Source organism: Fonsecaea pedrosoi (genome assembly GCF_000835455.1).
Source record: "Fonsecaea pedrosoi CBS 271.37 unplaced genomic scaffold supercont1.10, whole genome shotgun sequence".
NCBI lineage: Eukaryota > Fungi > Ascomycota > Eurotiomycetes > Chaetothyriales > Herpotrichiellaceae > Fonsecaea > Fonsecaea pedrosoi.
In genome coordinates this window covers 193,047-220,198 of record NW_013550606.1, presented here as the reverse complement: position 1 = coordinate 220,198, position 27,152 = coordinate 193,047, and the positions used below count along the sequence as shown (strand labels likewise).

Here is a 27,152-nt window from a genome sequence, read left to right as displayed (position 1 = left end):
AGGGACCGAGGCTGAAGGGGGTGTGTTTCCACCCAATCAGAATTCCGATCAACCCTCCTCTTATCAGCATCCTCAGGAACGTCATGAGCGTCCGGGAGTGTTGAGCTAGTTCGCAGTCGAAAATGAGCCGCGGATAGCGCGCTCACCGCGCCGTCGTCCCGTCTTCCTCATGGCTGGCCTGCAGCCAGCCAATGTGTGCTTCGAGATAGGGACCCATACTTTGTATCACTCCCAGCCTGGGATACCCCAGAACCTGCCCAGATTGCACGTTATTAGTCGAACCATCCACGGATGCGAGGTCTACAGCCCGTGCTTTTTCGACGTTCCTTTAATGCAGGAACCGGTTTCAGAGGAAATCCTACGAGGAGATAGTGCGCCAGGTATACACATGATTCAATCTATTGAAGTTCTTTGCTCGTCACTCCCGATTCCATGACTAACTTGTACCATGAAGCCTGTCTCGATTGGACAGTACTTTCGAGGTGTATCAAATAGACCCGACGGCAATTCAGGGTGAACCGACCAGGACCTCGAGCGTTGGGACGTGCATAATATCACAGAGGCGTCATCAAATTATCTATAGGATTGTACATGTCTCGGAAGACTGGAGCAATTACTGATAACAGGCACAGGACTTGGGCCAACTTTAGACAAGTGCCACTAGACGAGGATGATATCGATCTCGTTCGCTTTGAGATAGGCCTCCCAGTCCCACCATCGTCGCCGCGTTGGCTCCATCTTGTCAGCAGCTCGCCACCATTGCATCAAGAACTTGCCCGCCTCGACGATGTTGGCAATTGATGCCCATGACCCATAGCGTTCTATCTTGGCCTCGATGAAAGAGCGCTCCGCTTTCGAGTTCGTCGAGACTCCAAATACGAATAATGGCAGCAAGGAGCAAGTCTGCGCGCTGTCATTGTCCGTGATAGGATCTAGTAATTTCAGTCCTTCTTGCACAGCCCGCTGCACCTTCTCTGTGTCGAGCGGGCTGTGCGGATGTATTGTAAACCAGAGTAGGATAAAGGCCGCTAGTCGATAGCATTCGGCAATATTCGCACTCTTAGTGTCAGCATAATCGTAGTGCCATTCTCGAAGGTCAGCTTCAATGGCCAATCCCTCCATGAGCACATCAATATCGAGGTCTTGATCTTCTCCGTACTCAGCAGGAGCATGCTCGCGATGCAGATTAATTATTCGGGCCAAGATGGTCAGCAGTCCATCGCTAGGTCCAATCAGGAACATACTGTCTGGCTGAGATAGCCCCACAGTCTGATATCTCATCGCGAGGGCAGTTGCTGGCGAAGTTGCACCGGCGCCATGCAGACAGCGGCGATGCAGGTCTATGCAAGCGCCATCCTGCCGAGATGTCAGGGAAGAACAGATATCGTGGAAGTAAAACCAATTGAGGACGAAAGAATTGAAGCTGTCATGGTTGGGTGGGTGATAGCGGCCGTCTGAATAGATTTGCCTGATCAGCTCACGAGCTGCATTGAAATGCATGCGTCTTCCTGCTGACCAGCTTCCCTCGCAGAGGCTGAACTGATATAGAATCATGGTTAAGATCAATAGTTGTTGTGAATTAGACTGGAGGGAGTCGGATGCCAGCGACGGCTTCGATAGTTGGCTCAGCATTTGAATGTGTTGTTTCACAGCTCTGCTATGTCGTTTCCATTTCAACTTCTCTATGCCTGAATTTTCTGCGTTGTTCCTTTGACCGCCGGATGCCGACAGCGCATACTGATACTGGCTTGCAGATAGGCATATGATGGCATCCAAAAGGCCATTGTTCTCATCCTGCGACAATGCCAGAGGTATCAATGTCGAGACCAACGGGTTGCTGGGCGTTTCCAGCAACAGAACACTGGACACGACTTTATAGTAATGGTGAAAGATCTTTCGTTCAGCTTGCGTTTGAATGCCATTCACAAGGAATGGCAGCGATTGTAAGATGAAACTTTCTGGCCGACGTACTTGCTTTGTTGGCACGGCACGGCTGCTGACACTCGACTCTGCGTTCGCACTGGAAGTAGTGCCTCTGATGGATTCGATGACGAGGTCTTCTTCACTCTGATGGTCGTCACTATTTGGACTTGTATCGGACTCCTGCTGGCCTTCCGCGACAAGGGCTGCACAGTGGTTGGGCCAGACATCAGTCAGTGATGGCGAGTTGAAGTTCGGTACAAGATCAGTAGTTAGATCGAGATTTGGGCTGGCAAAGAGCAAATCCTCCCTGTAATCCCCAGGATCTGGAAGCGTAAAGTCATTCCACTCGTCCACAGACTGCGTGGTGGCATCATTCGCAGCAGGTATAGGGTTGACTATGGCTGCTGGAGCATCGTTGGACATGTTGTCGCACGGTTGCCACGTCTTGCGCTGCTGGTAGCCTTCGCAGACGAAGCTATTCCGCAGGCAGTTCTGGCATTCTGGCTTTCCTTCGTCGCACTTTTTGCGTCTTCGCCGACAAGTCAAACATCCTGTCTTGGTGCGTGTAATCTTTTTGGTCGCCATGCGGCCGTTGGGCTGGAGAGCCGGCGACATATCTGCCAGCCAACTCGACCCCAGCCAATTCAGGTGTATGCAGATCCCCAGAACGCAGTTACCGCGCGCAGGAGTCGATGATGGCCGTTATCGAGAGATGGTCATAGACGTGTGCGTTGAGTTGCATTTGATGCGAAGCTTGCAGATGTCCACGGAATTCGTGAGATTGCCTGAGGTCTTATCGAAGGCGGAGACGTCCGTGGGCCAGGTCAGCTTGTTGGTGGCCCGCAAGTCGTTACGGCCGATGTCATTGGGCAGTATATGTTCCCCATCATCGCGGGGCAAGTCCAGGTTGTGGTGCTCACCCCGTAGAAGAGCAGTTGACTATTTTGACAGCTCCAAGATGATTGAATCACCAGCAGTCAGCACCTCCTCAGTCTATTGCATGATAGTCTTGCTGCGGCCTGTACGCAGCTAGATTTAAAAAATGCAGGGCTCACAGCCAGTACAGAAGGAGGACAGTTCTCAGAAGCAACAGATGTGGCCTGCCCGAGGTTTCATCACCAATCACTGTATGCTTTCCTATCCGAATCCAGCAATCCACGTTGAAACAAGCTATAGCGATCTTAACTACCCACGCCTACCGTCAAATGCAGTTCGCTGCCAAGAGTCTCATATCGTATGCAGAACGACGTGATAAGATCCCGGTCATACAAACGAATGTCCAAGGGTCATGCATCCACAGGCGAGAGAGCGCGCTCTGCGCGGTGTCGTGCCGCCCCTGGTCGCCTCTCAGTGGAGGCGCTTCTCCAGGGAGCCTTGCAAGGATCAGCATCTGGCTCTAGTGATTGATCTCTGCTATCGCTGAGGCAGCGGCAGCTCAAGGGCCAAGCAGAATCACATATGTGCTATTATGGCTATTTCATGCCAGGAATGGTTCTTTCCCGTCTCCAGGAGTGACGAGCCAGCCAACTCATTCTGACGGTGATGTCTGTGATCAAAACCCGGCTTTGTCTCCTTGTCTCTCCGCGAACACCTCACAAAGCACAACTGACAGCCTTTTATACTCTTTCCAAGCATCGAGATGTCTCTGCTACCTCATCATCTTCTGGTCGCCCTGACCATCTTGGGTGCTGCTTCGACTCTGATACTGTACCTTTTCTCGGGCAAGGAGAAGAGTCAATGGGTCCCATGGTCCGTTCAGGCCAAACCATGGCCACAGAAGAGGCTTGCCGTCAAAGACCTTCCACTTGAATTCCAAGCAATCGAGCCCTTCAGTGGCTTGCCTACCCAACGAGCACCCGACTGGCCACATCCTTGGAAACCCGGGAAATTCCAGATGACCATGAGCCTCCGCAAAATCGACCCAAACAACTGGCTTACCTATGACCGTGCATACGAGAAGGAGCATCTCGACAAACTCAGATATATGAACGGAGACCTACATGACGACGTGCTGCAAGTTCTGCCTAACACAGACGAGTCTTGCGAGGAACTATTGCAGCTTATTGTCGAGTACGTTACGAAGCGGTATCCAGACATGTTCCAGCTTGACGGCGACGACATTGTCATCGTCCCTATGAATGAGCGATATCGTGTTCGGGCACCGTACGACCGACACCCGATGGAAGTAGCCGGCTTGCTCGTGATGGATGATCTGTACATTTTGCATCTGGGAGAGCTAGATCGGTATTATCTGTAAGTTTTCCGGTGGCAGCGCCTGGTATTCAAGCCTCAATGCTAACAAGCAGCAGGAGAGCCTGCTTTCTGGCTTGTCCTTCGGGATGGCGACTCAAAGACCGAATCGGATGGCCATTGCATCAAATGCATGGCCCTGTACCTACCTGGAGAGAAAAACTGCAAAAGTCCATGGAAAGGTAATAACACGGAATGAATTTGACTTGGAGACTTTGCTGACACTTGGGCAAGATTCTTCATCAATATCAAGGTGGATGGCGCGATTCAGCGGAACAATGTCTTCATCCAACCCTGTCCCGGAATTTTTCATCAGGAACCGATGGATGAAAAGCCTCCAGCCAAGACAGTGGAGGACATCGAGATCCGTACAGAGCTGCAGTCCCTTCGAAGACTGCCTCGCACTGGAGCAGTAGTCTTCACCGTTCGAACGTATATGAATCCGTTGACAGATCTTGGTAAAGAGCCTATGGCGCTTAACAGACTTTGGGATGCAGTGCGCAACTATCCGGATAACACTGCAGCTTACAAAGTCCGTCACCTTTGGTCCGACGTATTTGAGGATTACTGTCGCAAGGTCTTGGGACGAGAGAACCCTGACCCTACGGTATTGGATGTGCAGGATTAGATATACGCCTGTTAGATGAGATACTTCACTGAATGATCAATACAGATTACACATTGAGGACTATTGTAATATCTTTGGAGACGGCTACCTATACCTAGGTTGGGTCTTACTATTCATGATACCGGTTCTTCTGGTACAATATGTTAGGCGGATTCACACAATGTCCAAGAAGTAGTGGACATGTTTCGTATTGAATGAGAACAAGGCGTGCTGTACACCATATGATGATTCCCATCCTCCAAAGGTACGAGAACTCGAAATCCTTGAGATATCTTATCCACCAAGAAAAGGCACTTTGAAACAGATACCTGTTTCAAACAAATACAATGATGATCAACAAGAAACGCCCCAGAAGCCAGTGCAAACTTTTTATTCGTTGAGTCTATCTAGACCATTCTAGCACCAGGTCCATATAACCATACTCCTCCTTTGAAAGCCTGAGTCAAGCCCGCGATATTTGGATTGGACTCAACTAGTAGTCGCCAAAGTCATCGAATATCGGGTGAGGCTCGCCAAACTAAGAAATCGCTAAGTAAAAGTCTGCAAATTGAGGGGGAAACGTAATCTTACCTTGACAGGATCGTTGAAACGCAGACGCATGTTGAGTCCACTGATAGCCTCGATCTCATCCTTTGTCAGGTCAAAGGAGCTGACGTCGAGGTTTTCCGCCAGACGAGTGGGCTTGTTACTCTTGGGAATAACAGCAATACCGCGTTGTGTAGCCCAGCGGAGAAGGACCTGTGCAGGGGACTTTCCAACTCGCTTCGCAGCAGATTGGACCGGGCTCGTCTCGAACAAAGGCTTAACCTTCAAAGCCTCTTCCAAATCCATCTCGACGAACGAGAGAGGACCGAATGATGAGTATGCTGTAACTGCGAGACCTTGGCCCTGCGCGAATTTCACCAGTCTTGGCTGTGTAAGGTATGGGTGGTGTTCGATCTGCAGGGCGACTGGCTTCACCTTAGCATACTTCAGAAGGTCGTAGAGAAGACCGCCGTTGAAGTTGCAGACACCAATGCTCTTGACGAGTCCCTTCTCAACCAGCTTCTCCATCGCCTGCCACGTTTCGTGCACAGAGGCAGGTCCCTGGGGGAATTCAGGTCCATCTGGAGGAGGGTACTGTTCCTTGGGGTCGACATATTTCAAAGACACCGGGAAGTGCATGTGGAAAAGGTCGAAGTAATCGATCTTCCAGTCCTGTAGTTGGCGTCTGCAAATGGGCTCGACCACATGTGCCTCGTGGAAGTTGTTCCACAGCTTGGACACAATGAACAGATCTTCACGCTTGACAATGCCTTCCTTGATGGCTCGGGCAACTCCCTCGCCGCACTCCTGCTCGTTTTCGTAGACTTCATTCAAAGAAATTAGTTGTGGTATATCTAACATCATGTCAGGCAGGACTTACTGCATGCACCATCCAGCAAGCGATAGCCAGCCTTGATAGCCTCGTAGACCTGGTCGGCACAGGTGTTCTTGTCGACTTTCCACAAGCCGAACCCGACCGATGGCATTTTCAGTCCATTGTTCAAGGTGATGAGCGGAATTTCAGACATGGTGCCGGTGGTATAGTCCAAATCTGTGCAGAATCGTGGGAGTATTACAGTTAGAACTCAATGATATGCTGATGATGGATCAAGACATACGACCGGTCGCAGACGACGGGTCACAGACGATGCCCCTTATATACTGTATTCCTCATCTTGGATTTCCATAGATCTTCGTGGATGATGTTAGACAAGGATCCCAGATGAACTGAAAGAAGCATCGCCATTGGCTTATGGTGAGTGAAGGCCATCTGCAGTCGCTGGAGCTGAGCAAGCCTATCCTCGTCGAGCTAGCTAACCGCTTCTCTATCACTCTTTAGGGATTGTTTCCGATAGCATATCGCATCTCAGTCCCGCCGCGCGCACAACGCGCACCGCCTCGAAGTTGAAGTTGCAGATCGCCGGAGCCCCAGATAGTGTCCGTCTGATAAACCAATTGGTCGATTGATAAGGGTCAGCGCGGTTCGTGCGTAAGCAATACATCTTCTGCGCCGCACAGACCCCCATAAAGGCCTGGTACATCACGACGATCGCGACATGGACCTCAGCCATTCGACGGTGCGCTCTCCCAGCCTGGATCTTTCCGATATGGCTTCCTAGGCAAGCACGATTAGCGCATTCCATTATAGAAAGCAACGTGTCTCTTATCAATAGCAGAAGTTCAATCCAGCCCAGCATCTTTTAAGATACAAGGGTGCCAACATCGGCCATCACCTTCTCCAAGCCCGAGAACCCGATCCTTGACACAAAGTTGCAGTGCTGCTGGCGAGTAGAACCCATGGCACCCGTCCACCCACTGTCAGAGCTCAGCTTTGCTGAAACGCAACAAGCCATCGCAATCATCAGAAAGTTACACGGTCACACAGATCTTGTATTCAAAGCCGTCACACTTGAGGAACCTATCAAAGAACAAACGATTGCATATTTGAATGCTGAGCAGAATGCAAAGCCTCTGCCGTCTATTCCACGGACGGCATTTGCAGCTTATTACTTCAAGGGCACTGTATGCGTACATGCCTTTCCTTCCAAAAAGCAACTAACGCAGTACCAGGATAGCTTTATCACGACGTACGTCAACCTCAGTTCAGGCCTTGTTGAAAGGACTGAGCGCATGAGCCCCGAATATCATGGCAACGTGGACTTCAAGGAAGTCGTGGTTGTCGAGGAAATGGTGATGAAGGATCCAGCGGTCGTCGAGCATATCCAGAAACTGCAGCTCCCTTCTCACCTCATGGTGGTTCCTGAGGCCTGGGGTTTTGGAACCGACGGCCTGGACGATGCAAGACGACAATACCAGGTCTACATGTTTGTGGGCGAGAAATCGAATCCTGACAGCAACCACTATGCTCGTCCGCTGTCATTTTCTCCCGTTGTCGACCCCGTTGAAATGAAAGTCACCAGAATCGATCAGATCCCAACTGGCGAAGACTGGAAGACCGGGGAGACTGGTCCATGGCAATATATCCCGCCTAAGGAGTATGTGCCCGAAGAGACTACCCTCCGAAAAGGGTTGAAGCCTCTCCAAATAGTCCAACCTGCCGGACCGTCTTACTCAATCACTCCCGACAATGTCATCACATGGCAGAAATGGCACGCCAGGATCGGTTTCAATTACCGAGAGGGTGTCGTACTTCGGGACGTACGCTACGACGGGCGACCTATCTTCTACCGAATCAGTCTCAGCGAGATGACCGTCCCGTATGCTGATCCACGGTCTCCATATCATCGAAAGCAGGCATTTGACCTAGGCGACGTTGGTGCAGGACTTGTCTCGAACAATCTCAAGCTCGGCTGTGACTGTCTCGGCTCCATCACATATCTCGATGGCCTGCTAGTCTCCCCGGAAGGCGAGCCTGTGGTCAAAGAAAATGCTGTGTGCATCCACGAGCAAGACAATGGCATAGGGTGGAAACACTCTAACTACCGCACTGACCGTGAGTCTAAGAGCCCTTTCTGCAACTATGTGCATATCTTCTGGGACGGAGCTGATGTAGCTTTTCAACTTCCCAGGCGCGTGCGTCGTACGAAACCGCGAACTTGTTATTCAGCAGATCCTGACCGTTTCTAATTACGAGTAAGTTTGTCGATCTCTGACTGAGACCCGAGACCTTATCACCTTGCTTACCGTTCTACACCGAGAGTAGATATATACTTGCCTTCATTTTCAACCAGGCAGGCGAACTCCATTACGAGGTCCGCGCAACAGGCATTCTGTCTACTGCTGCAATCGACCCAGGCTGTTCAGTGCCATGGGGAACCATCGTCCACGAAGGAGTTCTGGCCCAACATCATCAACACTTGCTCTCCCTCCGAATAGACCCCGCCATCGGAAGCTACACGGATGGCAATCGCCTAGCATACTCAGAATGCTATGCTATGCCCATGGACGACTTCAACCCACACGGCAACGGCTACATCTCCAAGATGTCATTGGTTGAAAAGGCAGGCGGAATCGACCTAGACTCGTCCAAAAGTCGCGTCTTCATGATCCAGAATGCCCAGATCACCAACACGGTCAACAAGATGCCCATCGCATATAAGATTGTTGCTCCACCCATGCAAAAGATCCTGGCCCATCCAGATAGTTACCATTTCAAACGTGCCGAGTTCGCCGACCACAATATCTATGTCACCAAGTACAGGCAAGATGAGCTGTTCTCGGGCGGAAAATACACGAATCAAAGTAAGTGGCTCGCTCTCAATCGTACTTCCGGAAAGGGCGATTTCTTCCAGACAGAATTCATCTATCCCCGACGTTATCGGTCGACTAGCCAGTAGTATGTCTTCTAACCTTTATAGGTCGTGGTGGAGAAGGAATCAAAAGCTGGGTAGCACGCGGCGACAGTGTCGTGGATGAGGACATCGTGGTATGGGTGCAGTTTGGCTTGAACCACGTCCCAAGGATTGAGGACTTCCCAGTCATGTAAGTCTGCCATTGCAATTGCAGAATTCCTGCCTCCTTCATGGCCATCAACATATCCTACTTTGCTGGAATTCCCTGCTGACCGATTGGACAGGCCCGTCGAGATTCTCAAAGTCTCACTCAAGCCGGTCAACTTCTTTGACCGAAACCCCTCGGTCGATGTGCCTCCCTCGCAGCAAAATGTGAATCAGTCAACATTTGTACATCGCGATGCTACTGGGGGAGCATGTTGCGCTGAAGGCCCAAAGCGTGAGCAGAGGCTCTAGCCATGCCTACTGCTACATGTAGAATGGTTCTGCGATATGTCATTAATTTTGATTGAGGAGTTAAAGACCGATCAGCGGCCTAGCAAGATTAAGAACATGATCCTTGCTTTATGGTTGAAACCGAACAATAAGGTAAAATCCAGAATCATACAATATGATCGAGTCATCGGGTACTAAGACTGGGTTAGAGGCCGATCAAGTCTAGCTTTGGTCAGTTATTTGTTTGCCCAATCCACGTAGATGCTTGAGGAGGAGAGGACATGGATTTTAGCTATAGGGCCATGTATCTCCCATATTCCCACGACACTTTCCATTGCTTTTCTAAAATAATCATTCTTTGACCACCAAAAGGTCTACTTTTCCCGCCGGTTTCAGTCCCATCGTCTCTCTCCGTCCTTTTTGTTCTCTCTGTGTTCGTGAATACGCACATTCAAACTCAACCGACAACAGCCTCCGCCTGGATTTCCACATGCATGCCGGATATCGCTAAAGTCGGCGTTCCGATCGCAAGCAGGGCCGGTCTGGTGTTGGGATACCTCCTCCGGAAGATGTTCATGAGAATCGGCTCATTTCTGATATCGAGGTAGAAGATGGTCATTTTGTGAGCGGTCGCCAGTCCACCCGAAGCACCCGCAGCCACCAATGCACTGTCAACGGTGTCGAAGGCCGCCTCAATTTGGTCCTCCAGCGAAGAAGTGACCAGCTTTCCGGTCTTGAGGTCAATGCCAGGCTGTCCTGCTGTGACCGCGATACGCCCATTGGCTGGGAAGCTGACTGACTGGGAGTAGCCAGCTGTTTGGGCTTCCGTGCCCCAGGGACCTGGGGTCTGGAAGTATTGAGCCTTTCCAGATGATGAAGACATTCTGCAGATAGTTGTTTCCCTTGGAGTAGGCTCTCCGTTGATGTGGAGTAATGTGGCTAGGTTTCTGAGTTCCCAGGTATCAATGGTATGAATACCTCTCGAGTACACGTGCTGACGGTGACTCTTCAATTGCTGTGAGCAGGGCGGCCTCGACAACAGCACATATACTCCAGGAGACGATCGCATATCGCGTTTACATCGATGAAGCAAGAGACCGTCAGACACGTGGGAGCAACTATTCAAACGCATGAAGCGCGCTTAGCGCTTGAAACCGTGACGGTGGAGAAGATTCAGGAGGACATCGGCAGTCTAAATCGATGGATATCAGATCATCAATTTCGTCACTGCCAGAAATCACGAAAGAAAAAGGCGTGCGATAGTGCGATGTGACGGCATTCCGGCCACCGCCTACATTAATGGGTCGACTCATCCGTCCAAGGTGATACGAGAGCTATGGTCATGTCTGCTGACCCCGGCTGATTTTGCCTGTTGCCTGGCAGACAGACAGAGGCCTTTGCCAGGCGATACGTAATATTGGGAGCTCACGCTGTATGTCAGTGTGGTAGAGCATGGCGTAGGGTCTTTTAATCTCGGTTTGCCGCCTAGAAGCTAACCTACTCGGATGATCATGCTTCTCCACAATCGACCGAGATCAAGATCGACAGGTGAACGAGATGAGCAATGAATGTGGCTGAGTACTGGAAAGCTTAACAAATATATTTGAAGCTTTGCGTGAGCTCTTAGAGGATTTCAGGGGAGACATAGCGAGTCCGCCCATCCACACGCTGAGTCGGAATTCAGGCAGACAACTTCAACACCCAAAAAAGCTTCAGTCCGAAGTCAAGAAGCAAACAAGCAATCCCTATTTCCGCTGCCGTTTGCTGCATATGGCCTCTACTTGCGATCGCCAAGGACGCCGGGTCGCAGTTACAGCCTCGTGACGAGGGTTCGAAGGATCATCAATCGGCAAGAAGAGGGTCTCGATGCAGGACCCCAGAGCTGAGAACACTGTTCAGTTATTGCGCTATAGAGCTGGGCAAGTCCAACTCATCACCATGACTCCATCAAGCAGTCAAGATTCAAGCACTCCTCTGTTGATGTTGGCGGAGCGGCGTATATCGCGAACTTCAACTGGTATTTTACATTCCTCGTTGGGCTATTCTCCTACCTCATTCTATCTTTGATCTGGCCCGACAAACAGAGCGTTGTCCCGTGCATGATCGAAAAGGTCGCTCTTGGAACGGAGGGAAGGGTGGATCGTGAAGCATTGGGTGCCCAGGTGGAAGTCTCAGACAATAAGGCCATGACAGAAGTGTCAAGTAGCTAGTATGTCTCCATCTTCAAGACGCGTGCAACCGCGATACAACGTGAGGCAGATGTATCAGAATTTCGGGTTTTGCGTTTGCATGATCATTGACTTTGACTTTGTCAGTTTAGAGCCAAAGGAAGACATTTTTGGTGTGGACAGAACATTTTGGCGATGGATCACCGAACTAAAAGACGTATTTTCAACATGCCAGATTCAAGTGCTCTTTGAAAAGGTAGCTTAATCCTTGAGTAGAGTCTAGAGAGCCGCGTCACCGGGAACGATGTTCTATAATCTCTTCTGATTCGCTCTGTAGGTGCTTGAGTATCAGACCCGTTACCTAACTAGAGGGTAAATATATATACTATAGGATTAATAATGATAGATAACTAGTCTATAGATAGAGATATTAACGTTTAAAGAAAGCTTTAAGGTTAATAGGTATAACTCCTCTTACTACATATATACGGTAAGCTAGCTACTTAGCTAGCGGCCTAACTCCTTAGTTAGTGGCCTAAGCCGAGTGTCCAGTGTCACGTAGGTGTTCGTGATATAAACTTAAATAGTTTACTTAGTGATATAGTAGTAGGACGAAGAAGCTAAGACGAAACTAAGAGAATAGTGTACGGAACTATACGTAAAGCGAATAACTAAGAGGAACTCGATTATTTATGAACGAAGTTAACTACGAGGGAAGACTATGGAAAGTACTTAGAATATATAAGTAGGGAGACTCGTATTAATCTATTATACTCCGTCCCTCTTAGACAGAGTATCTTAGATCACACTGTAGTACTCTACTGTACTCTATATTCCGTAGACAGAGCATCCTAGATTACGCCGTAGTGCTCTGTTATGCTCTCGCCACACGTGACAGAGTGAACCAGAGTAGGGCACCCGTTCTTAGCCTAGCTCCTTTGTTGACTTTCCTCGCTGTTGCTCACGCGTAGCTTGCCAAAAGGCCTGTTCATAACACTAGTCCTCCGAACAGTTACAAATATTACCGGAGTAAGACTCTCCTCCGACGATTTATTTAGTCTTTAGTTCCCTATAGTTCCTATAACTAGCTAGTTAATATAATTAGGTATATCTGGCTATATATAATTATATCTAGCCGACTCTAGCGTCTCGTAGTCTTAAAGGCATCTATACTAGACTAGTATAAGCGGATATAACTATCTATACCTAGCTATATATAACTATTGTACGAGGATCGGTTGAGGTTCGGCGTGCACGTGCAATAACGTACAGAGGCCTGTCTAGTAGGTCGGTAGTCGTGAGAGATTCCTTGATCAGGATTCAGCCGCCAGCACGTTTAGCCCTCAGAGTTAACGTCCAGGTTATGCCGTAGGGTATTATAGGCGAGGGAAGAGATCAGGTAGTAGTAGCGATAGTAGTAAGAAGAACACAGTACAGTAAAGACTTAAATATTGTCGACGCCTTTTAGAATGATCTTCGCCCCTTCTTTTTTAGAGTTCTCTCTCGCAGCAATACGTAATAGAAAGCCCATGTCATGTTCTCTGTACAGTCACGTGACTGTACTATCCTTCTTTCGACCTACTCAGCCCATTACACTATATCTAATTATATCTTATACTATTCTACCATAATAAATATATGGAAAAAAGCTACCAAGTGTATGGGGGCGTAGTATTCAGGAGGCGTACTAAGGGGCTAGTGTCCAGTGACTTTTGGTAACCTACTGTAACGACATCCTCTATACGCGGATTCGAAATCAACTCTCCAAAGTGCTCCACGACAAAAAAAAGACCCACTCATCGCTGGGAAATGGTTGGAGCCTTCGGATATCCATCCATCCCTCCTAATCTCACACAAAACGTGAGGCAGCATCACCGGCGAAATGTCTGAAACTACGCGTGCAAACCTCCTCTACATAGACTGGTCTCTGTACCTCGTCACAGATTCGACACCCGCCATCCTGGGAGACAAGGATATTCTGCACATCGTCGATGAAGCATGCCAGGGTGGCGTGGGCGTGGTGCAGTATCGTGAGAAACATGCCGATACCGGCGTCATGGTCGATGTGGCCTCCAAACTCCACGTCATCACGCAGAAACACGGAGTTCCCCTCTTGATCAACGACCGTGTCGACGTGTGCATGGCCGTCGGCGCCGAAGGCGTCCACATAGGTCAGGATGACATGGCCGTTGCTCGCGCCAGACAGCTCCTCGGACCAGGGGCCATCATAGGGGTCACAGCCTCGTCGCCGGTAGAGGCTGACAAGGCCATCAAGGACGGTGCAGATTACCTGGGAATTGGCACTACGTTCGCCACGCCCACAAAGACGGACACAAAGCACATTATCGGGACGCGGGGCCTCCAGGAGATTCTGGCCACCTGCGACACCGGTACCGCAAAGTCCGTCCCCTGTGTGGCTATTGGCAGTATCAACGCCACGAATGTTCAGCGCGTGCTGCATCAGTCCGCCTTTGACACAAACCGCCTGAGCGGGATCGCCGTGGTCAGTGCCATCATGGCGTCGACCGACCCCAAAACATCCGCAAGCACACTTCTCGACTTGATCAAATCGGCGCCTGAAAAGTTCTACGCGGCTGTTCCTCCACACATACCTGTGACCACCGATGTCAACACGCTCATCGGCCAAGTTCCTAAAATTATCAGGGCACATTTCTCGTCTGGTGTCATCTGCCACAACATGACCAACACGGTGGTGCAGAATTTCGTCGCCAACATCTGTCTCTGCACGGGCGCCTCGCCAATCATGTCGGAGCACGAGGGCGAAGCCGCAGATCTAGCTAAACTCGGCGGCGCGCTTGTCGTCAACATTGGAACCATCACGCCAGACAAGTTGGAGGCATGGGTTGCAGGCATAAAGGCGTACAACGCTGTCGGGGCACCGATCCTGCTCGACCCGGTTGGCGGTGGTGCGACAGCCGTGCGCCGTGCTGCGATCGAGCGCCTCCTCACAGCGGGCTTCTTCAGCGTTATCAAGGGCAATGAGGGCGAGATCGCTGCCGTAGCGGGCACATCCACGACGCAGCAGCGAGGCGTGGACTCTGGACCCTCGACCTCGAGCCCTGAGCAGAAAGCCCTGCTGGTCAAGAGCCTGGCGCGGCGCGAGCGCTGTATCGTCCTCATGACGGGCAAAATCGACTACATGTCCGATGGGACACGCACGCTCGCCATCCACAACGGCTCGGCCTGGCTGAGCAAGGTCACCGGGTCGGGATGCGCCCTGGGCGCCGTCATCGCCAGCTACCTGGCCGTGCACCCGGACGACAAGTTCCTCGCCGCTCTCGCTGGGATCCTGCATTTCGAACTCGCCTCCGAAGATGTTGCCAGCTTTTCCGACGGGCCCGGCTCGTTTGTGCGCTTGTTTCTGGATTCGCTTTATCGCCGGGGAACAAAGATGGTCAGCGAAGAGGACGGCGAGGCCCAGGCCGAGAAGTTCGCTTCATTCGTCAAAGTGGAAATGATTCTGTGAAAGCACGAGGGGAAAAGTAGTAGAAAAATGGGCCTACGGATGAGGGAAGAAACGAACAGATAGAAGAGTGAACTATCATAATCATTGTGCATCGCCATTTTGTCCCTGGTTTCTTTTCCTCTGTGGCGTACAATAGCCAGAGAAATCCTCAATGCTAAATTCTACTCGTCTAGACAGCTACACCAGCCTTCGGCACAAGGTCGAATGTCTTGCTCAATATCTAATCTCAACCACCATCCACTTCCCTCCCCCCAGCCAGCACCGCCATCACTGCCGGAGATTGGCCTTTCCTCAACACCTCTCAGAGCAGTGGCGATCATAAAATCCTGGTCGTACGCTACGAGTTCGATCTGTACATCTTCAACCCGCTTGCCGCGGAGCAGTGTGGTCATGCCCCTTTCGGCTTGCTGCGGAGGTGTCCATTTTGCGGTTTCCACTGGGGAGGGATGGTGTCCTGCACAAGGGCCGTTGGGGGAGGAGGTTGCCGGGAGGGGTGGCTCGAGAAGAGATGGTGTGCTTGGGGAGTCCGGGAAGGGAGAGAGGTAGTCGTGGGAACGATTGCGAGCGTGAGCATGGGGGTGAACCATTGTGGTGGCAGGTATTGAAAGCTTATTGGGTTTGCCCTCGATTGGGGAGGCAAAGGATAGTCTTCTCTGCGCATACATGTCGGCAGCAGGGATCGAGGATGTCCGACGGTGTGTGCCGGGTGATGAACCCGGGTTTATGAGAAAACTCTCAACAGATTCGCGCTTTGAGCGCGTGTCAGTGGTTGCAGCACCATCGCTACCACGCTGAATGGATGTGTTGACCGGAGGTACAGAAGAGAAGTGCCCTTGAGATTTCCTGTGCGCGTAGATGTCGGCGGATGCGGGAAGGGGCATGCCTTGTGACTCTATGATGGCGTGTGTGTTGCTGCTGTTCTTGGGCTGGTGATTCGATGCCGCGGATTGATGCAAGTCAGGCTTGGGGAGCAGTGGGGCAGGGGGGGCATGAACGTCGAGGAACTCGAGCTCTCTCAACCAGCTAGCGAGCAGTCCCTCACCCACCATCTTGATATATGCCTCCTTTAGACTCCAATACGCATAGAACCGGCGCAACTTCATGTTGATGATCTTGGCCTCGTGCTTCGAGAAGGGGTTGTTTGTCCCGCTGCCGGGCCCGTCTGTGGGCGAGGAAGCAGCTGATGAAGAGCTTGAATCACTCGCCCATTCGCCTTCCTCACGCTCTTTGATTGGGACGTGGATTGGCATCTGACGCATGTGGCGTCTCTCGCGGTCAGAGAACATCTCCGCGAAAATTTCGATCCACTCGTCGAATTTGGACTGTGTGGTGAGATCCTTCGGAGTGCGTTTGTCTTCGTTTGTGCAGGCTATATCCACTCCAACGCGGACAAGATCAGGATGGTCAAACGCTTTGCAGGTCGGGTGACTGGCGAGGTCTATTTGCGCAAACGAATCTAGAACTGTGGGAGAAAGCGGGCCGGGATTCGGCACGACAGATGAAGGAAGCTGGGGGGTAGGCGTGGAGCAGCCGATGATGACGACGAGGCCGGCTTGATGAGAGACATTGAATTCGAGGCCTCTTATCAAGCTAGATTCTCCGTCGGCTGGGTCATTGTCGTCGTAGATGTCAGTGGTGGACCAGTTCTCGGGCGGTTCCCAATAAGGACGTCGATGAGGAGCGGGTGTTCGTGATATCTGAACCTCGGACCAGGGGATCTTTGCACGGCGGTGGATGAACGTGTATTTCAGAAGGGCGCTTGCAAGAGACATGAAGCGATCTGCGGGGCGAATGAACCGTGTTATTGCTTCTTCATCGGAACGCCTCAGGGTCGAGAGCAGGGGAAGGGAGTGAAGCGATTTAGGGTTGTGTGGTTGGGGCACATAGGGCCGGGTATCAATGTACCAACGGTTGATGGTGGTGGTAAAGTTGGCAGGACAATGAGGCGACATAGTGCAAGACTGCTCGTACTTTCGTACTTTCGTACTTTTGGTGATATGAAGCCGGCGTTGATTCGAGTAGTGGAATAGTGACCGATAGGGGCGACGTGAGTCAATTCTGTAAGCTGCGGGATCCCGCGCCTCCTCTTACAACCACAAAAGTGTGAAATAGCGTATGCTCAAGAACACCCTACCGGCGACAGGATCTCCATTCGCCGAAGAAGAGTCTCGCGCGACATCCAGTCAATGACCGAAAAGGGCTCGAGCTTGCAATGGCCTGCTGGAGCTGCCGCTAGACTGCGTGCAGATAGCTGAGTTGTAAAGGTCTATCAGGAGCTGGTTAGTGGGATTATGGAGTCTATAGTCTAGATTATAGAAGAGAGAGATTAAAGAATGTAAGAACAAAGAAGAGATGTCTGATAGCATTCAGGAGACAAAGTCTTAATTTAGCAATGGGCCGAACGGGTGATCAACGGCGTCGAGGGTTCAGAGGGTGGCCAGATCAGAGGGTTCCACAAGGCTGATGGGTTTCGCTGTCTCGAGGGGCCTGATGGTGCCAGATGGAGATGAGATGAGCGTCTTATTGGATGGAAAGGCATCAAGGGTCGATAGAAGGATTGTCCCGGGCTGCTGATGGTTGTTCAGGTTTCGTAAGGGGAAGAAGAAGTCGATGAGGTCGGCGAACGACGGAGATGGCCAATCAAAAATGGCGCAGGCAATCAAAGCCACTACAGCCACTCGCAGCCTCCGCAGTCGCCACAGGGCGGAATGAATCATTGTCGTATTGAATTTTTTTCCAAGACGAGCAACATGACTAACCACGAGCCACGGCGAGAAGACCATCCTTTTATTCGCTGCGACTATCAGCCAGCCGTCTATTCCACCGGTCTCCTATCTAACACATCGTCTATTGAGATTACCTGCTATCCCCTCCCTCCCACCTTCGACACACGTTCCTTCGTACATGAATGTCAATGACAATCACCGTCGGCGTGTTGGCCCTGCAAGGCGCCTTCTTGGAACATCTGGTACTGCTGCAGAGAGCCGCCGATTACTTGCGCCGCGAGGGCACTGCAGCCTCGTTCGAGTTTACAGAAGTCAGAAACGCAAGAGATTTGGCTCGTTGTGATGCTTTGATCATTCCTGGCGGCGAAAGTACAACCATCTCCCTCGTCGCCGCCCAGTCGGGATTGCTGGAACCGCTGAGAGAATTCGTCAAGTAGGATAGCACCCTTATCTCCTCAGCATTCTGACGTGATGACTGACGTGTGCCTCTTCCAGAGTCCACCGCAAACCAACGTGGGGAACTTGCGCCGGGTTGATTCTGCTCGCGGAGGCGGCTAATGCTACTAAGAAAGGCGGACAGGATTTGATAGGGGGACTCGACGTGCGGGTGAATCGAAACCATTTTGGACGACAGGTAGAGAGCTTCCAGGCAGACCTTGACTTGCCCTTCTTGCATGGCAATGGCGCAATTGACAAGACGCCCTTTCCTGGCATCTTTATTCGCGCTCCCGTGGTCGAAAAGATTCTTCCCAACGTGCAAGGCATCCAAACAAGCGAACAACAACTTGCGGAGACAGTCGTTGCCCCACACAAGTCTGCTAGAGACGAGCATGCCCGACAGGCTATGAGCTCTCACGTCGACATCATGGGAAAATTGCCCGGTCGCTTGAAGAAAGCAGCCGGCATGGGCCCTGAAGTGCACGCTGGTGAGGAAGTGGGGGATATCATTGCCGTCAAGCAAGGTAACGTCTTCGGAACCAGCTTTCATCCTGAATTGACCTCGGATATTCGGATCCATGTTTGGTGGTTAAGGCAGGTTATGGATGCAGTCGGCACGGCGAACGGAGTTTCATGATTCCAGCACTTTGGATAGAGTTCCTGCACATTTTGAACAAGAGCATCATCTGCCGCCACCATATTCTTCTTCCTCTTTTTTCCGCTCCGCGTCAATCGCTCGGCCATAGCCTCCTCTTCCTGGGTCGAACTCGTCTCGGTATTCGTCCCTGACCTGGCCGCCCGATTTGCCGCGGCCGTACTGTCTGCCCTCTTGGAATCCAGCATCCAGGTCAGTTCGGATGACGCGTTCATCGAGCTTGGTGCCGCCAATATATTTCATACAATCCAGTGCCTCTTGATGTGTGTAGTATTCCACAAAGCAAAAGCCACACGGCGTCTTTTGGAAACGGTCCAAACCCATGATGAGACGTTTGATTTCGCCGCATTTGGAGAAGAGCTCGTGGATCTGTTCCTCAGTGGTGTAGAATGACCTGCGTACAATTCAGTCTCGATGCTCAGCACGAGGTGTCACGCAGCAGACGAACAGGTTTCCCACGTAGAGAGTGGTTGCATCCTTCAGCAGGTCATCTTGCTCTGTTTGCCTGTCACCATCTTCAGGCTGGTCTCGACCATACTTGCGCTTCTTCTTCAAAGTGCATCAGCTCAGATCTTGCGTTGTTCGGTATATTAGAAGAGACCAACCCTTGCGGAGTAGTAGGTACTTGGCCTGTCTAGCCTCTCGACGGTGGACATATTGTTTCGCCCTTCTGGAGCAGTAATGAGAGATTGAATGATAGAGAAATGAGGCCAAGTTGCGCCGCGTCTTCTCCTCGCGCGATCGCACCGCCTAATTAGGCTTAGACAACCACAGAGTTCTATCCAATCACATGGAGATTCTTTTTCCGCCGCTTTTATCCAGTTCACCACACTTCTTTCGTGACCTTCTACTACTCAATACCCAAGCCACTTCTCCGTTGACCACAAGACCAACTGCGAGTAGTATGTTCTGGGACAGTGGTACTATACTATCGGTCATTGGCAGATGGGTCCAACGAAGGTGACGTTAGGACAATGATGGGCTACTCAGAATACTCTGTTGACGATGAGATTGCCACACTCGTTGCGAAGACATCAGCTACCCGCTCGACATGTGGTGTTCAAGCAAAAGAATTCGCCCAGGGTGCTGTTGTTCCTGTTGAGGTCCAGGGTGCGTGCAACTACTCGGTATGGAGACTGATGCGCTAGCCAGAAAAATTACCCATCGATAGCACCAGAAGTCTCCTTCAGGGAAGTGGTCCGCGTGGAAACGGAAGGAAAACAACCACTTTACGTCTATTTGAAGAGCCATTGCCCGGGTATCACTCATATGGACTCGGTTCTGGCACGTGTTCCCCGGAAAACACACCTAGGAACCTCGCATGGCGGAAAAATCTGATGAGAGACATGGCACGGTATATTGAGTCTTCACGAGAGGACAACATTCGGACCATCAGACTCGCGGATACCACTGGTCTGCCGCTTTCTACTGCCTTCACTAGCCGACTCGCGAATGCTTACAATGGATAGACAGGTACGTGATTGTTCATGGATAAAGAGCTAGAAACGTGGCTGAAACGAGCATCGGTGAAGGCCACGCTCAGATCGTCAACACTGTCTAACTCAGGATGTGGTTTCCAGGCATTCAACACCTTATGGTTCCCGATACCATCTTTGCATGGGTCTCGTTTGCCTTACAAAGAACCCCCAGCCCGTGGTCTGGGAAGGTGTGTACCCCTTCACGGCTGATAAATGCTGTTTTCTATCCAGTTCTGCTTTGTCCAATGCTCAAGACACGATATCATCCATTGACCATCCAATTCCACCTGTTTCTAATCACCACGGGATATTGGGCATGTGTGAACGTCATGGCGGATCTGAAAGGATTGGGCTAAGCGTAGTCTTCGTTGCAAGAAGCATTCGACCAGGACGTCTCAGGTGCATTTTTTTTCTGTCAGGGTCTTTCTGATACCACGGCGAAACCGGCGATAGAGGTGAGGAAGGGAATGAAGTCGAGGAAAGAGAGAAATATCGAGAGGGCCGAAGAACGGGGGATTTATTAATGCTAAAAGCGGCGGCGCGTCTCGCTCGCGACCATACCAGAAATGGTAGGGCAGCGCGTAAACCGCAGGTAGATTTCCCAGCACCGCCTTAACAAGGAAAATGTTCACCAACTGACATATGCGAGACTGCACCTTTGTAACACCTCGTCTGACACAGATTGTAGAAACTCTGCTACTGCAATGTGCGCCTGTCCTTGCTATTGTTTCTCGCCTTAAAGAGCCACAATGCCCAAAGTTATTGGGTACACACCCCCGTTCCTGGCGCGACCTTCGCCTGGATCAAAGATCTTTACAGACCCCGAACCTCAGTCGCCCGCCTCTCCGTCCAAACGCACCTCTTATCTCGGCGCGCTTCCTTCGACACAATACCAAGGGCCCAGGAGATTGGTCGCTAGCAGGGGGACGGATATCTTTGCGGTCGTGGGAAACAAAATCAGATGGGCAGATCTAAGCGCAGTTCGAGACGAATGGGAGGACAACACCCAGTCTGGCACCAGTCGCTTTGGTCTGTCTCGCTCTGATGCCACAGAGTCTCCCCGTGACAGTGTTTACAGAGTATGTGGAATCACTGGGTCTTACAGAGAGATAATGTTGACATTAATGTAGACATTGGCTGTTCCTGTCTATTATCAGATTCGCCAGATTTCAATCTCGCCCTCTGGCCTTTTCCTGGCCATCTGCACAGAACATACCGTCCACATCGCAGTGCTTCCAGATCCATCACGACTGAAGGAGCATGACCGCTCACCGTTGAAAGTAAAAACATATCAGCTTGGTCCGACTGTCCATGTCATCCCAGAATCTCCGCTTGCATCTGTGTTATGGCATCCTTTGGCCTATGCCACTGCTTCTACCGACTGTCTGGTTACCGTGACAGCTGAAGCGGCTGTTCGAGTATGGGAATTTGACAAGGCAAACAGCTGGTCCCTCGACCGTCCCAAACTGGCCATCGATCTACGGAAACTGGCTGATGGGGTATCATGCGACCAAGACTTTGAGCCGTCTGGTTTCGGCAAAACTCGCGGATTCTCTGTCGACGATTTTGACATGGAGGTTTCTGCTGCGTGTTTTGGTGGTCGAGGGAAAGAGGATGAAGATGCATGGGCTAGCATGACTCTTTGGGTTGCAATGAGGAATGGGGATTTGTACGCTCTATGTCCGTTACTGCCATCGAGGTGGAAACCGACAGCAACAACTATTCCATCGTTGACCACGACTGCTGTGTCGCGCATGGCATCAATCAACGACGACGAGACAGACATGGACGAAAGACGCGCCGCCGACCAGCAATACGAGTGGGTCCAAGAAATCGACAACGAGGAGCCTCAAGTCCATAAATCGACAGACAGCCTGGGCGAGTTTGAGGTTCGGTTCAGGCCGCAAAACCCAAGTGCCATTCCACGTCTCCAGGGGCCCTTCACGATCGTCTCCGATGAGGAAGCTTCCGAGATTGAGGTGTCTGATATACATGTGTTTCCTGCGAAGCTCGATGAAAATGATTTGTTCGATGGCGAAGACGACGACGAAATCGACGAGAATCTCGTCCAGCCTATACCGTTCACAACTGTCTGTATTGCCACCCCTGAAAACCAAGTTTGGCTTGCCATCGATCTTGATGGCATAACAGGACAGTGGCTGCCCAAGAAAGGGAAAAGTGCATTCGGTGTGCCTTCATCTGACGCTACACCCTTGACACTAGCCGATGTTGTTATGCTTGACGGTTCGGGGGCGAACCCTGCTGCTAATTGGCCAGTATTCACTCCGGATATCGCCTCCGCTTATTCCATTTTTGTGACCACTCTGACGCGTGTCTACTCATTGTCATTGAATGACTGGGTTACTCAGCTGGGTGTCGAACTCTCTGGGACACAGCCTGTCGATCCTGGCATGCGAACCAGGCTGGAGACCCGATGTCAGAATCGAGTCTGTGTAATCGACAAGTTGATTGAAGCACGGGAGCAGTCTGAGGCTCTGTCGGCTCCGACTATCATTGACGACACATCACTGGGATACTTGCTCTTGACTGCGAGCTCGACCGCCGCGTACGGAGTAGTTTTCGACCAGATTCCGACCGGCATCTCATCTGTTGGTCCCTCCATTACCGACTTCACTATGTCTTCTACTCATGTGGATTCTCAACTTGCGAATCTGCCAGTGTCGCCTGTCGAAACGGTTCCCACACGAGAGCCGTACTGTCCTCCCAAAATCTTCTACTTCAACCAGCATAGCCCGATCGATTCGATGCGCCAACGCCTGCCGCCACATCTCAAGAAAGCCATCTCCGAACGGCCTATGCGTTTGAGCCCGGCCATGTTAGAAATTATGACCTTCACGCATCGCACGGTTGGCGGGCAGTCTGCTCAATTAGAGAATGCAGCTGCAGAGCTCTTCAGGCGATGTGAGCGCCTAAGAATCGAACTTGCTGGCCAGGTCAAGCAGATGACTGAACTTGCCCAGCAGTTGCAGCGCCTTACCGCCAATACTGAGGAGGATGAAAACGGCCAGGTCAGGGAGAAGAAGTCACCCGAGACCCGGATCAGCGAGGCACGGGAGAAGCAGAGCAACTTGGTGGCGAGGTACGAGGCTTTGAGAAGGAAGGTGGGACGTGTTGGATCGGCGAATAGAGAGCTGAGCTCCAAGGAATTGGCCTGGATGCATGAGATTGAGAGTCTGGGGCAGACTGTTGGCATTGTGGGTAGAGAGGGTAAGCAAGAGAGTGGCGGAGGAGAGACCAATCTCGAAAAGCGATTTGCGATGGTATGTATCTCGATTTTGCTCTCCTTTGTTCCGGAAACACGATTGACATGTAGACTACAGGTCAAACAACTCACTCAATCCCTCGTTGGAGAAGCTCACGGTATCGAAAAACAACAGCAACAGCACCCAGCCTCGCCCAAAGGTCCTCCAGCCCTAGAAGCATCTGTCTCCTCAATCTCGGCATCATCCATCACGCCGTCCATGTCAGCCTCACAAATCACTCTCACGTCCCGGTCCAGTGGAGCGGCTGCATCTCCTAGAAGTTCCAATTTCAGCGGACTGGGCGTCTCCAGTCGACTGCAAAAAGAACGCATCGCGGATATCATGGCGACGGTGGAGAGGGAAGGTGCCGTGATCGAGGCGGCCATGAAAAGACTCGAGAGACTAAAGATGGAGTACTAGGAGTACTTGTGGACGGACCTTGAATCGGGGGAGCATGTCGATGGTGCCCGAAGAGTCTGCAGCAAGGCAACCATAATGTACAAGAACCGGGGGGAGGCGGGCAGTTGAAGGGGATCATGAGTGGAAATCCAGGCGACAAATGCTACCCGACACCTCGTTTACTACGAAGTGCATTAGCACAAGCCATGACTAGACCAAGAGTTGAATAGCGACCACTGAGCCGTATCTTGGTGCTTCGCTTGGTGCCGTGGGCACAGCCAATGGAAGCGCCGATACAAACTCCAGCCCCTCCGCCCGGTGTTGATGAGAGGCAGATTTCAATGAGGCTGTGAGCCTGGCCTCTTCTCTTCCTGAGACCTCAACCTTTCGTCTAGTCGTGATGCTTATGTTCTCTTGTACTTTCCATCAGAAACTCTTTGACGTCCTGATCAATTGACCTTGGGATCACATCTCACGAGTCACAGGTTGATGTTGCGGTCATGGCCGAGATTGGCCTGGTGGCCTCATTGTTGGGCATCTCAACTTTCGGTATTCGGTTGACTACGGTCCTCTACAATTTTGGCTCGACTGCTTCATCGGCCAGAGAACAGACGGACTATGTTGCCCGCCATGTCACGCTCTACTCGGACGTTCTCGAAATACTCGCTCGGCGGATCAACGACGACGAACCAATCCACTCCCGCCAGGCTCTTGACCTAGTCAATGACATATACGGCCATTCTTGTGACCTGTTCGACAAGATCCGAGATCTCCTGCCAGACCGGGCCGACAAGGTCAGCTTCGTGGACAAGATCAAGTGGAATTTCAAGAAGACCAAGGTCGATCTCCTGGTCTCCGAGATCCAGTACTTGAAGAGCACCGTCAATCTCCTGGTGAGCGTCCTGTATGCCGGCCGGACCATACGGAGGCACAAGCGCAAGAAGAAATCCAAAAAGGCAGCGCAGGACGGTTCGCAAGGGCGCAGACTGCCATTGTGGAACAGGTCAACGCAGCCGCCGTAAAGGAAGATTGCCAGGCCAAGGCTGAACAGGACGATCAAACAGCAGACGACGAGATCACTGGCACAAATGGCAATGACAGTGACAATTGCAACGGCGGTCGCGTCTCTACGGCTCTGGTCAAGCATTCACCGCATGTGCCACCGTTAATCAACACCACCGCCATGGTCCAATTCAGGCAGCTGGTGGGTCAAGCGAGCGATGTTTCCGAGGAGCGAAGCCTTGTGATGGCCAACTCGGTCGACTTGTTGAGAGATTTGCTTGACCAATGGACCAACCTGGAGGACGACGGCACCGTCACCGCAGCTGCAGCCGCCGCTACAGATGGAGCCGAGTCCTCCACCCCACGAGCAGCAGACGAACAGGCGTCCAGCGAAGGCAACACCACGGCCGCAAACCCGAAGCCGTCCGAAGAAGGGTTATATGACGTCTGGAGAAATTACTACCTGCAGTCGCAAAAAAGAGTGGAAGAACTCGAGGCTGAACTATCGAAGATGAAGACATCGCAAACCACCACTTCCCCCGCTGTCCACACCTCTCCTACCGACCCCTTCAGTGGGGCCAATCCAGTGATAGCGGAGGCGGTTGCGGATGCAGCTCGCAAGCATTTTCTTCCATCAAGGTCGAGTCGTGAGAAGGAAGCAGGGAAGAAAACGCCCGACGGCCGAACGCTAGGACAAAGAGCAGCTCTCGCAGCTGCGGAGGTCCTTGGGATGAGAGCATGGAAAACGGCCTCGGGTCGGCAAGATGCAGGTCAGTCGAGACGGTCTTCCAGGATGTCTAGCAAGCTTCCGAAGGATTCGAGACGGAGAGATGACCATCCGCGAGAACCACGCGTCGTGGGAACGACAGACTCACGCAACAGCCTGTCAGGTCGAGAGGATATGTTCACCACGAAGGCCGCTGATGATTCTCGCTACACCACGCGACCCAAGGTTGTTCGGGAGGACAGTCTCACTGATCCTTGGGGATATCCCTTGGGACCCTCCACTCCGGGATATCGAAGCCCAGGTGATCGTGACCGTTACCGAGAACGTTCTCGAAGTCGTGATCGGGTTATAAGCCCCGGAATTCGTGACCGTTACCGGGAGCGTTCTCAAAGTCGTGATCGGGATGCAAGCCCTGGAATTCGTGACCGTTACCGGGAGCGTTCTCAAAGTCGTGATCGGGATGCAAGCCTAGGGGCTGACGACGGCACTTTCGAGTACGGCAACAACTTCAACTACAACAACTACGGCAGCGGCTCCTATGTGCCTCCCCTTGGGGGCTACACCCTTCCTTACGACTCCCGACAACGTTATAACAGCTATACTGGTGTCGACGGCATCAATGATCGCCCCACAGTCCGACCGAACATCATCTTCCGAGAGAGAGTGCGTGACGATGACATCAGACGCCCCGAGGACCCTCGTCTTGATAAAGGGCGTAACAATGAACCTATACGCAAGGAGGACCCCGGGTACCGTGATGATGATTACCCGTACGTACGCAAGGAGGATCCCCGGTACCGTGATGATGATTACATGTACATGCGCAGAGAGGACCCCCGTTGCCGTGATGATGATTACATGTACGCACGCTCTAGGGACTCTCGACCTGATATTGACCGCGCCTCGACGGATACTAGGGCTTCTCCCGTCCGTGAGGGAGTGCGTGACGATGTATCCGTTCGCTCTGAGGACCCTCATCTCGTTATCCACCGCTCCTTCACTGACGGGCCAAACATCATCCGCCGTGAGAGAGGCCGTGACAATGTGTTTGTTCGCTCCGAGAGTCCTCTTGTCGGTGGAGCCTCCGCCGCCACCGTCGACGCTGCAGTCAACCCCGTGGGCGGCAGAAGGCGCAATGAGGAACGTGCTCCTTACGTCGATCGGGACGAGTTGTTCGCGAACCTACCACTCCGAACGCACAGAGAAAAGTTGGGCTCAGACCCTCGTGTCAACGACACAATTCGGCGCCACTTCTATACGTGAGTGGCCCGAGTCAACGGGCCCCTCTGCTCCTTG

The 27,152-nt window shown here is 51.7% G+C and overlaps 11 protein-coding genes across 11 annotated transcripts; 6 read left to right on the top strand and 5 right to left on the bottom strand.

Annotated features, from left to right (window-relative positions):
* Positions 1-660: 660 nt before the first annotated feature.
* On the bottom strand, positions 661-2,538 carry Z517_12550 (uncharacterized protein; the record flags this gene model as incomplete). The annotated part of the gene is made up of 1 exon (XM_013422494.1): positions 661-2,538. The coding sequence occupies one exon, from the start codon at positions 2,536-2,538 to the stop codon at positions 661-663; it is 1,878 nt and encodes a 625-aa protein (XP_013277948.1).
* Positions 2,539-3,562: 1,024 nt separating this feature from the next.
* On the top strand, positions 3,563-4,801 carry Z517_12549 (uncharacterized protein; the record flags this gene model as incomplete). The annotated part of the gene is made up of 3 exons (XM_013422493.1): positions 3,563-4,176; positions 4,230-4,355; positions 4,408-4,801. The coding sequence occupies 3 exons, from the start codon at positions 3,563-3,565 to the stop codon at positions 4,799-4,801; spliced, it is 1,134 nt and encodes a 377-aa protein (XP_013277947.1).
* A 472-nt stretch (positions 4,802-5,273) lies between these two features.
* Positions 5,274-6,354, bottom strand: Z517_12548 (uncharacterized protein; the record flags this gene model as incomplete). Its single annotated transcript, XM_013422492.1, has 3 exons — positions 5,274-5,318; positions 5,372-6,150; positions 6,207-6,354. 3 exons carry the CDS (start codon positions 6,352-6,354, stop codon positions 5,274-5,276), a joined length of 972 nt encoding a protein of 323 aa, XP_013277946.1.
* Positions 6,355-7,123: 769 nt separating this feature from the next.
* Positions 7,124-9,534, top strand: Z517_12547 (uncharacterized protein; the record flags this gene model as incomplete). The annotated part of the gene is made up of 6 exons (XM_013422491.1): positions 7,124-7,348; positions 7,397-8,279; positions 8,356-8,419; positions 8,490-9,028; positions 9,145-9,268; positions 9,363-9,534. 6 exons carry the CDS (start codon positions 7,124-7,126, stop codon positions 9,532-9,534), a joined length of 2,007 nt encoding a protein of 668 aa, XP_013277945.1.
* Positions 9,535-9,970: 436 nt separating this feature from the next.
* Z517_12546 (uncharacterized protein) lies at positions 9,971-10,396 on the bottom strand (the record flags this gene model as incomplete). Its single annotated transcript, XM_013422490.1, has 1 exon — positions 9,971-10,396. One exon carries the CDS (start codon positions 10,394-10,396, stop codon positions 9,971-9,973), a length of 426 nt encoding a protein of 141 aa, XP_013277944.1.
* A 3,167-nt stretch (positions 10,397-13,563) lies between these two features.
* Z517_12545 (hydroxyethylthiazole kinase) lies at positions 13,564-15,168 on the top strand (the record flags this gene model as incomplete). Its single annotated transcript, XM_013422489.1, has 1 exon — positions 13,564-15,168. The coding sequence occupies one exon, from the start codon at positions 13,564-13,566 to the stop codon at positions 15,166-15,168; it is 1,605 nt and encodes a 534-aa protein (XP_013277943.1).
* Positions 15,169-15,329: 161 nt separating this feature from the next.
* Z517_12544 (uncharacterized protein) lies at positions 15,330-17,120 on the bottom strand (the record flags this gene model as incomplete). Its single annotated transcript, XM_013422488.1, has 1 exon — positions 15,330-17,120. The coding sequence occupies one exon, from the start codon at positions 17,118-17,120 to the stop codon at positions 15,330-15,332; it is 1,791 nt and encodes a 596-aa protein (XP_013277942.1).
* Positions 17,121-18,076: 956 nt separating this feature from the next.
* On the top strand, positions 18,077-18,969 carry Z517_12543 (pyridoxal 5'-phosphate synthase, glutaminase subunit Pdx2; the record flags this gene model as incomplete). Its single annotated transcript, XM_013422487.1, has 2 exons — positions 18,077-18,327; positions 18,390-18,969. 2 exons carry the CDS (start codon positions 18,077-18,079, stop codon positions 18,967-18,969), a joined length of 831 nt encoding a protein of 276 aa, XP_013277941.1.
* A 45-nt stretch (positions 18,970-19,014) lies between these two features.
* On the bottom strand, positions 19,015-19,643 carry Z517_12542 (nuclear cap-binding protein subunit 2; the record flags this gene model as incomplete). Its single annotated transcript, XM_013422486.1, has 3 exons — positions 19,015-19,381; positions 19,436-19,536; positions 19,593-19,643. The coding sequence occupies 3 exons, from the start codon at positions 19,641-19,643 to the stop codon at positions 19,015-19,017; spliced, it is 519 nt and encodes a 172-aa protein (XP_013277940.1).
* A 1,571-nt stretch (positions 19,644-21,214) lies between these two features.
* Positions 21,215-24,148, top strand: Z517_12541 (uncharacterized protein; the record flags this gene model as incomplete). The annotated part of the gene is made up of 3 exons (XM_013422485.1): positions 21,215-21,544; positions 21,596-23,746; positions 23,807-24,148. The coding sequence occupies 3 exons, from the start codon at positions 21,215-21,217 to the stop codon at positions 24,146-24,148; spliced, it is 2,823 nt and encodes a 940-aa protein (XP_013277939.1).
* Positions 24,149-24,627: 479 nt separating this feature from the next.
* Z517_12540 (uncharacterized protein) lies at positions 24,628-27,119 on the top strand (the record flags this gene model as incomplete). The annotated part of the gene is made up of 2 exons (XM_013422484.1): positions 24,628-25,096; positions 25,141-27,119. 2 exons carry the CDS (start codon positions 24,628-24,630, stop codon positions 27,117-27,119), a joined length of 2,448 nt encoding a protein of 815 aa, XP_013277938.1.
* Between the last annotated feature and the right edge of the window lie 33 nt (positions 27,120-27,152).